At 40.4% G+C, this 10824-nt stretch overlaps 1 protein-coding gene across 6 annotated transcripts in view; it reads left to right on the top strand.

The window, feature by feature from the left end:
- The first annotated feature begins 34 nt into the window (after positions 1–34).
- camsap2a (calmodulin regulated spectrin-associated protein family, member 2a) overlaps positions 35–10824 on the top strand; it is a 50618-nt gene continuing 39828 nt past the window's right edge. Inside the window, exons 1-2 of one of the 6 annotated variants that reach the window (XR_007880615.1) lie at positions 35–865; positions 5637–5896. Coding sequence is in view for 4 of the 6 variants with exons in the window: in XM_051377417.1 (XP_051233377.1) it covers positions 727–865; positions 5637–5896 (399 nt within the window). In the remaining 2 variants the exon portion in view is untranslated. The remainder of the gene's footprint in view (positions 866–5636; positions 5897–10824) is intronic. The other 5 variants (XR_007880614.1, XM_051377417.1, XM_051377420.1 and 2 more) reach the window with 5 other exon arrangements.

Here is a 10824-nt window from a genome sequence, read left to right as displayed (position 1 = left end):
GGTTTAAATAAGCCTGCTGTCGCGGGGTAAGTATGTCCCAGAGATAGGATACAGTCCTCAACAATTTATCACTTTAAACATATACCCATAGCACGAAAATGCAATACAGGGCCAAAGCAACATACCCCCTCATTTCAAGTAGTAACATTTCCGAGTGTATTTGAAAGTAGCAGCCGCGCATGCGCGTTGCACAACAAAGGTGCGGGGCTTGGTGAGCCACAGTGCGGCACGAAAACCGCACCACGGCACTGAGACATTGAATAGAGGAGGGAATGCAAAATACACAGGTTATCCTTAAAAGAATACACGGACACGAAAGGGAGAAGCCGTCTGCTTCCGGAGAACCCAAAGAATGGAAATATTTCTACATTCATTCCGGCTGAAGAGTAATTTTTCCTCTGAAATCCAAGGAAACCTTCCCAGCTTGGTCCGACGAAGCCCAGTTCAACTAGACAGCAGAATGGATAAAAAACAACTAGACTAGCGACTCATTGTGTCAACAAGACTGAACAGGAGGGGGAGAAAACCCCGCAGCCAACCTGGCATTTTATCACTGGGAGAAGTTGTGAACAGTCTCCGGAAAGACACCGCATCTCATCGTTTTTACAGCCTTTCATTGTTTTTTTTGTTGTTTTTTTTCCCCCACGAAATTCCAGTAGTGGGATGCTTTCGCGTTGTGTTGCTGCTTCATAGGGGTTTTTCAAGAATACAATACAGGGGTGAAATATGGGTGAAGTTCAGGACGTCAGGGATGTTAAGAAGACATTCGTTGCTCCAGCAATAAAGTCTTTTGAGCACTACGACTTCTCCCGAGCCAAAATCTGTTGCAGCCTCACATGGCTGGTGGCCAAAGCATACGGGACAGGTAGGCAGCATTACTGTACCTTAGATACCTGAATATGTTCTTTTTTCAGATGCATGTTTGTCAGCATTTTAGTTGATTACTACAGACCCTGATGCAGTAAATGTATAATATGCTTGTAGTACACTTTAAAACATTGACAGCAAATCAAATATATATATGCCTTACACTGCAGGCATCAAATACTATACAGTAGCCTATATATTCACTATGGACTCATCATTGATTGCTCGAGGCAGTATTCTATAGTAGTATTCCCTGTAGAAATATATCACAGTGATTTTCCATCAGAGTAAAAACCTGTTTGGTTCACAAACACCATCGTGATCTTTTGCTGTTGCCCATTGCGGACCATCTTAAATGAATTGGAAAGACAATACATTTGATTCCAACAGGGCAGATGAAAAAGCATTTATTGACCACTGGATCCCAGTGGTCAATAAATATGTTGTCCATCTTAATGGACAGTGAGTGTTCAGTGTGGAAACACATGTATGAAGGTGTCCCAAATGATGTCACCTTCAGGGTACTGCATCCAGATTTAGAAAGAGAGGCATCACATGTGAGATTTTTTTTTTAATACACTGTCAATAGCCTATAAAGGATGTACTTGTTAACAGTAATGGAGGGTAAATGAAAAGGTTTTGTAGGCTCTAGTCAGCAGCCACCATAAGACAAAAATCAGTACTTTCAGAAATGTTAGTTAATGTAAATGCTTTTATAATTTATCTTGCCTCACTTTATGTGACTTTCTTTATTTACATATATGACATGATATGCTGGATTTACCTCAGAATAATCTGTTTTGCAGTGAAAAAGTAGTCAGATGTGGGTTCACACCCCTATACATTCCTTTTAGTAGTATTTAAATTAATGAATGTTGAACTTGTGTATTTGTTTAATGGACTTTTTGACTTAATTGAGACATGCTTTCATTTTAGAGAGAGTGAGAGATGGGATATTAATGCAGGGAATGTATGGAGGTAGCCTGGCTCTCTATCTCTGAATGGCCACCTACATTTTTAAGCAGTGCAGTGAAAACAAAATGGCAATTCAGTCTGATTATCTGGCCAATATGGATAATACAAACAGATGGGAAGGTTGTAACACCGTGGCTCAGAGGCTTGATGCATTTGGTACATTCTGGACAATTAAAACTCATACTTACATATTGCTCAGAATTGATGGATTTAGGCTATACCTGCTTGAATTAAAGGTGTTCTGTGTTATGAATAACTTCTATCACCCTCTGTTGTCCATCAGTAGGAATTACAACAACATAGATTTACAGTAACAGTAACTCATCTCTTCCAACAATATATTAGTCACAGCCCCCCTCATATCATTATGACTTAGCTGATATGTTACTGACACACTCTGAACACACATAAGACACATTTTTAGAATACAAGCAGCAGGGACTCAACAGAAGTGTCTGGTGAAGAGGTAATGCGACATCATCTAACAGTCTTAAGAATGAGGATTCTGTCCCTTAAATGTGCTAATCTGTCTGTCTGTCACATGGTTATGGCATCGTCTTTCACACTTAAGCAGTTGAAAATGCACAAACAATCAGTGGGGGCTGGGAGTGTTTTAAAATGTGTGCAGTCCTGTTAAAATACCCCACTGCGTGTGACATTTGTGCTATGCTATATGCTAGGTGACAGAGCCAGGGCTAATAAGGTGGTATCATTGAACAGAAAGGCAGAACAAGATGACTTTTTGTCTGGACCATTAATGTTGAAAGACTTCTACTGTGCATAGCCCCAAAGCTAGAATTAAAGCTTTAAGACAGGCTGATGGACTAAAGAAAAATATGTGTTATTTAAGCCACATCTATCAGGTTGTAGACTTAAAACAAATACAAGCCAAATTATCAAACTGAAGCTTGTGCGTGTCTTACATCAAGTAGCTTAAAGAGAAAACCTATACGTGTCACACGCAGGTTACTGTCACCATGCACAAGCTATGGCTGTTTCTCCCAACAATGATTGTGTCACATTTTTGCTTTTATTCCCCGTGACACATATCAGATCCTGAGCCATGTGTACTGTATTTTAACTTATTTCAGTGTTGCCATGACAGTAACTAAATGTAATTTACCTCAATCAGATTTTCTAAATCAGCCTAATATGACAGAAATAATATGCTCCGCTAAAAATAATGATAAAAATTAGCCAGTTTGGGCTTAAACCACAGCCTGCAGTATGGATTAGGCCATGCTCCATTCACTTACACTGAAGTGAAAACAATGTTGGTCTAAAGCTGGGGTTTAGGAAATCTCAGCTCAGGATTTTGTAGCAGATCACTTTAAGAGGGGCGTCGGAAATACAGAGAGAGATTATTAACCAAGTTTCAATTTTTTATTTTTTTTTTGCACTTTATTCAATAACGTGTCCAACAGGTGGAGAATATATTTGAGATGCTGTGGCAAACACCTTGCGTGTATGAAAACAGTATTACACTGACAAGCTGACTTCTAATCAGGGCAGTCTTTTTTTTTTCCCAATCATCGGTTTATGACCGCACTCTATATGACATGAGTTTCCAACCAGACCTTTGAATCACCCAAATGGCTCTTATATCAGGTAGGACAGATTCTGGTCGCAATAAATCTTCTCTGAACTCTACTTATGAACCTTAAACATATCAGCTCTAAAATAACCCGTACAGTTCAGTTTGTCTGAACAGTGCAGACAAAATGGCATTCTGATGCTGTAGCCACTGAGCAAAGCACATTATTACTTGCACTGTGTTGTAACAGCCCAGCAAACATGAGATTCCTTGCAGATCCTCTGTGTATTTTCAATCGGGACTGATAGAAGTGGGATGATTCCAAAAATACAGCCCTCTGAGAGAGAGAGAGAGAGAGAGAGAGAGAGAAAGAGAGAGCGGGCTCATCTCCAGATCCCTGCCTACGCTGCTCTGAATACTTCACATGCATCTGCCTCATTACACCAATGCACAAGTACATTAACAATATGCAGTCTTGTAGATGCAAGATGTAGCCTATGCAGCAGATCATCTGCTGTTAGAAAATGTTATCAAATATTATCAGACAGAAAAAACTCAATGTGCGCATTGTGACCAGAAGCTGTCATGTTTAAATACTGAGGGAACATGTTGGGGTGCTAGTAAGTAAGTGTAATTCTCTCCACATTATCTTAACAAGTACATAACAGATGTCCTTGTTCAAACAGCAGTGGTTTTGCTCTGTTGTCAACAGTTGAACACTGGGATATTGGGAATGTGAAGCATGGTTTCAGAGACTTTCCTCCATAATTAAAAGCTCAAATACTACAAGTGTAATTAAATATTGGAAAATAATAACAACTGGAGAAAATATCTATATAGTATTTGATCAAACAAGACAGGCTTTGTGTCTTCAATGATGAATACGATGTGAATACTGCTCTTGTAGATATTTACAGATGAATATATAAATATATATATATATATATAGATATATAAATATAAAATGTAATTTGTAAGTTACATGAGCTGGATGCTGACATACTACCAGCTTCAGGGCTGCTGCTCTATATCTCAGCCTGACCTCTGACCTCTCAGGGTGGATGATGGGGGAGGGCTGAAGAAAATTAATTTCTTTGTTGGGATCAATAACATGAATGTAGTACTTACAGAAAAAGCCTATAACCCAGATAGCTAGTGCTGCTGTCTGCATTTCTGTTTCATAATAACAGTCAATCTGTAGATGACCTTGTTGATAGTGGTCAGTCTAAGCAGGTGATTAATTTTTTTGTGCTGTTCTGTGTGGCTGGGTGTGTGTGTGTAGGAGGATGGGCAGCAGTGTTGGGGAGTGTAAAGCTGTCACCACATGCCCCATGTCTTCCTGCACACTCTCAGACCGTTATCAGAATTTACATCTATTCCCCTGCTGCTGACACAGTGATGAGCTCTGCATCTGGAGTGTGTGCAGATATATTTTAACGCTTTCACACAACAGCAGCATCACATTTGAAACCAATTCTTCATAATTTTGTTGTTTAATCTGCAGTGGGAAAAGAAGGACGTGCATTGGCTCTCACTGATATTTTCTGTACAATAGCCATACTTCCTCTCCTCAAGAAATGGTGTGTAAGAAGGTGCAAGACAATAGCAATAAAAAAAAAGGCAATGTTTTTGAATGACTACCCCTGTGCAGTGGACTTGCTTGAGGTGATCACACACACACACACACACACACACACTCTCTTTTTGATGAGGCAGGCAGTGAGAGGGGTGTTCCCAGGGAGCTGGAAGCTGCGGAGATACAGACTAGATGAATCGATCGGGTTCCACTCCTCCTGCAGTTTCTATAGCAACGCTGAGGTCTATTCACACATATCCATGTCAAGATATTGTCAAAGTGTGGCAACGAAAAAATGAAGCAGACTTGCCAAAGAAAAGCAACGGTACAAGATCTGTGCACCAAGAGTAGGGAACTCTTCAATAAAGCCCAAATCTGTTGTACCTTTGGAATACGGCTGATTCGTTTTTATTCCATAGTTTTGCCACAGAATTCAAATCACCATCACTTGTGAGAAATGGGCAAAAGGCATGGCAAAGTTTTTCTGTTTTTTCATATTTTAGAACAGGGATTGAGAACACTGATCCTGTTTTCCCTGCTTCTTCTTGCGTCTCAGCTTTTCTTTTTTGTTACTCAGTCAGTGATTTGTTCATGTAGGAAATTATAAACATCATGTGCATATCTAGAAGCAAATCATTTTATCTCTCTTACCCAAAATCCAACTTTCTCCCCTCCATCATACAGACAGCATCCCAGCAGACTTAAAGGACCCCTTCTATACAGACCAGTATGAGCAGGAGCACCTGAAGCCTCCCGTGGCCAGCCTACTGCTGTCTGCAGACCTCTACTGCAGGGCCGGCAGCCTCATCCTGAAGAGCGACTCTGCCAAGCCCCTGCTGGGCCACGATGCCGTCATTCAGGCGCTGGCTCAGCGTGGACTCTACGTCACTGACCAGGAGAGACTGGTGACTGAGAGGGACCTTCGAAAACGGCCTCTGCAAATGGTAAGACAGATCAATCCTTTTTTTTAATTTCAGGGGTTCTCCATTTTGCATTTGCCAGACAACAGAAAGATAACTTTAGTAGTGTTTGAAATTGCTTTGTCTTTTATTGGCCAATAACTGTAGATAATGACACATTTTATAATACACATTGAATTAAAAAGATAAAACAAAACCACTGCAGCCCAATAAACAAGTGAATGAAACCCACAACAAGAACGGATAACCAGTGAAAAGGTACGAGACAGAAGGGGTGTTCACTTCTCCCATACAGATTTTTCTGGGGAGTCAAACTGACAAAAAACAGTACAAGTAGACTTAACCCTCAAGGCATCCAGTGCGCTGTGTGTTTCTGTCATCTCTCACTGTCTTTATAGCTCCTCTGTCCATCTGTCTGTGTTGGAGCTTACTACAGAGATGACTTTGCAGGCGTCCTATGGAGTGAGAATGAGGGATCCTCATTATTTGGGGGCAAAGTCTCAATAGGAGGCTTTACTGCTTCAGTGAATTGCAATTGAGACACAATTAGTGCACAGTTTGCCTCCAGTCTGTTTGTAGAGTCTTGCTGGTTTTAATTCCCCTTTTATGCTAATTCAAAAGTTATTTAAGTTTTGTTGGGGTTTACATTTAAAGCACTTTGGTTTGTGGAGACAACATGTATTTTAGTACAAGCTCATCATCCAAAATTGAATTTTAAATCTAAACTAAGTGGAATTTTGCGTTGTACTGTAAGTATAGCCACAACTGCCATGAGCCAGTTTTTTCTATATTTTATAGGTTACGTACATTTTTCTAAAGTATTTTTTGGGGCTTTTATTGCCTTTATGATAGTGACACCTGGAGAGAGACAGGAAAGGGGGTCAGAGAGAGAGGGGATGACACGCAGCAAAAGGCTACAGGTCAGATTTGAATTCTGGGCCGCTGCAGCAAGGAGTCAGCCTCAGTACATGGGACGCCAGCTCTACCAACTGAGCTAACCAGGCACCCAGGTCACGTACATTTTACAATTGATTTAAACCCCCTACAGTTTACTGAATGGTTTGTCAGAAAGCGACAGTGTGTGTGCGCGTGACTGTGCAGGTTGTTGTGAATGTGAAAATGAGCTGCTAGAGGGGTGTGAAACTACCTTCTGCCATTTCACTTTCCTTCTAGCTTCTACCCTCAAATGGTCAAATCTTTCATCCTTCTATCCCATATTCCTCATTTTACTCTTACCCCCCCTCGCCACCATCTCACCATCATTCTCTCTCTTTGTCCACACATTTTGCCCTTAAATTTCCAAACACCTTCGTTCTTCCATCCCTTTTCATTCCCATTTCCTTATCCTTTCCTTTATTTCCACATCTTCCCTCCATCTCCATTTCCCCTCTTCTAGCATTTCTCCATTCATCTTTACTTCTAGTATCCATCGTTCTCCGTTCCCTTTCCCCTTCTCAGTCTACTTCCCTTGCATTGTGCATTCCTCCTCGCTCGCCCTGCCATCTTCCCTTCCTTCATCCTTCTTCTTTTCTTGCTCTGCTCCCCACACTGCTCATGCATCTGTTACTGTCAGCACTGTTTATCTTCACTCACATCCTATAGCTTGAGATTTACAGCATCATGATCTAATAAGTGATGAAGGTTTCATTGTACTAGCTGATGTTATATGGATTTGTTTAATGCATTTTAATAAGCTTTTGAAAACAAAGAAGGACATTGCACACTTGAGACAGTTCATGCAGAACACCTGCTGCACATTGGAATGACAGCTCAGGTGGGGGATCATCTATTATTTAGAAATTGCTTCAACATCAAAGGGCTGACAAGGTGAACAGAAGCTGTACGGGGTGAGCTCTGGGGGCGTGTGTGGAGTCTGCGAGAAGAGCAGAAAGAGGATGGTTTCATGGCTTGATAGGCTGCCCTAAAAGGAAAGCATCACTTGTTTTACTCCTGCAGCAGACTGTGAAAGAGCAAGAGACTGAGTACCTGCAGTTCTAACTGTAAGCCGCTCTGGATAAGAGCACCAGCAATGTCATTAAATGCATCTTCATGGCATTTTAAGCTGAGCTTGTTTTTTGTTTTTTTTAACTCTGCAGTTTACATGAGGTATAGGAACTTTCAGAGTAAGCAACGTTAGCTGATGTTCGAGGGAGCTTTAGTAGTCCAGTCAGCAGCAGAGTTAGATGCTGCTGATGTCTGGTCTGACACGTGTCATAACTGAGCACATTTGCTGACATTTTCACCAGGTTGCCAAACTTGACTTTCTCTCTTTCTGTCACTATTCTGCCCACTCATCCTTCTGTCTTTAGCCATGTGATGGATTCCCACATTTGAAGACACAGGGATCCGAAACGCCGCTACCACCTACTCAGCCGCCTCCACACATTCTGTATCGCTGACACTCTCCTCCACCTGTAGTGCTCACAGAGAATGAGAGCAGGGATGTGGAGGTGGGCTAAGGATCTGAAAATATTATTCTAGCATTACGCATTACAGTCAATTGTGTTCTTTTCAGCGTGGGTGCGGTGTGATCAGCTTTGTTTGTGGTGATTGAGTGGAAACTCTGGGACAGTATATGTATATATGTGAACAGTAAAATCTCCCACAAACACAAATTGTTTCTGTGTTCAGGGAGAAAATTTAATATTCAAGTTGTACCCAATAACCAACAAATAAACGTGATTCAATTAAAGACCAGTATCTCGGCTTGATGAATCAATATCCTGATGTAAAATCTAACCCTGTTGCTACGGAGACGTTATACTGAGTGGGATGAGAATGACGTCAAGATCCAAAAAAAACGAGGAATCTAAATGAAGAATGAAAATAAATTCTGTGTTTGTGCCTGAAGTGTGTGTGTTCATGCTTGTGCATGTGTGTATGTGGGTGGTGAAGTGTGTCCGGAGTGTGTGTAGGTATCTAGGGACCTAATTGCACACTGTAGAGTGGAGTGGAGCTGACAGTAAAGGCTGGTGTACAGAGAAGGGAGTTAAGTAGTTTTCATTTAGTATTTTACTCTATTTTTTCTGGGTTGTTTTTGATCAACATGAACACTTTTGCAACAACACTCTGGACTGCCGGATACAGAGCAGCCCCACTGGAGCACTGATGGTTAATTGCCTTTTCTCAAAGGCACTTCAGTGGTGATAATGATTGTTTTGGATTTCAGTAGATGGTATAGGTGTTGAAATTGTGTCCATCCTCTCCCCTGTACTTTAAATACAAGAGAATCTAGCCTTTTCTTGGTGTAAAATAGCTGGATTTCACACAGCGTTACACTGCAGAGGTGAGCACCCTCACTTGGAATAAAGACCACAATTGTTACATGATAACATAAAATAAACATACAAAAATAACTTTGGAATAAAACATGAATATTTAAGAAGAAATAACCACATTTTAACCCAACAAATACCAATAATGTTATATGTATAGTGTAGCTAGTTCAATAGTATAGTGTGTATTATTCATGCCATCATCTACTAAATACATTTATCATGCGATGAAATGCATCAAGAGGAAGCTGCTTGACAATTTCTGGGGGAAAATCCTGTAGATCATCCACAGGATAGTAACTTGAGGATGTATTTAGATACCAAAAATATATGTGTCCTACTAGGATGATCTCAAAACTTGTTACTTCCTTGACCGCATCGCGATAAAGATCGATGTTCTTCCAGACTGCCGAACCTTTAACGTCATGGATTTAATAATTAATACATCTGTAAAAAATAGGTCATGTTTTTAATGTTCTGTATGAATCAGACTCTATGATGGCTGTATGCTGGGAGCCATATGCTGTGGACACTGAGAGTAACTAAGTAAGAGGCATCTCACCTTATATGGGTTCTAAGTTTCTTTATTGGCTGTATGTGCGCTGTGTCTCTGACTGTATGTCAGAAAAGCCATAAAACAGACAGGTTTATTATCACACTTACGTTAGAGAATGCTTTTAAATCCAACCTTGACAGCAAATGCACTTCTAATGTAGGCTACATGAACAGATTTATTCTGTAGTTCTTGTTCGAAACATGCTGCAAAATGTAAGAGCCAACTTATAGTCAGTTTGTGTAAGCCTGTGGCAAATTAATGACAAATTATTTACAGCACCATTGTAACGTGGAATTAAACATTCCCTCTAGCAAGTGATTATGCAGCGGTTGTTATTACCACTTAATGATGTTATGACTTATATATCAGCCTATTTATAGCCTATTTTTTTCAATATCGCTGAATACAACAAGGCACAAGGTTAATAGAAGTTTCTTAATGACATGCTGCTAAAAATTCAGGGATGAAAAGAGTAACACCTGCAAACTGACTTCAAACCATGTATTTATTTAAATACACAACATTGTGATGCAAGTTGGGTCTTAAATCTTAAATACTACAACACACATGGATATATATTCACCAGTGGGTTGATGGGCTCTCTGATGGAAACTTTCTGTTTCTGTGTACACTTCAAAAATATAGCGCACACAAAAGCAAAATAATCACTGGTTCATAATATTTTATAGAGAACGTAACAAAACAATTGTGATACTGTCTACAGTTTTAATGAATATTATAAAGAATATTATATTCATATCTAATATTCTACATTGATAAAAAAAATAACTACTGTGTGACCGATTGATTCATCAACTCATGTAGCTTGGATGAATAGAGGTGAATACACTTCCTCTCTTCTGTTGCCTCCATCACAACCCCTATTGGGCAGGCTCTCCGTTTCCATGGTTACACTCCAGTAGGCAGGGAGTTGTGTGTGTGTGTGTGTGTGTGTGTGTGTGTGTGTGTGTGTGTGTGTGTGTGTGTGTGTGTGTGTGTGTGTGTGTGTGTGTGTGTGTGTGTGTGTGTGTGTGTGTGTGTGTGTGTGTGTGTAGGTTGGTGCAGGAGTGGGGGGCGCTTATGCTTGCATATGTCAGATGCGCGGTGTGTGCTTGTACATG

This window comes from Dicentrarchus labrax, unplaced genomic scaffold (genome assembly GCF_905237075.1).
Source record: "Dicentrarchus labrax unplaced genomic scaffold, dlabrax2021, whole genome shotgun sequence".
Taxonomy (NCBI): domain Eukaryota; kingdom Metazoa; phylum Chordata; class Actinopteri; family Moronidae; genus Dicentrarchus; species Dicentrarchus labrax.
The sequence above is the reverse complement of the archived record's forward strand: the minus strand, read 5'-3'. Positions and strand labels throughout refer to the sequence as shown.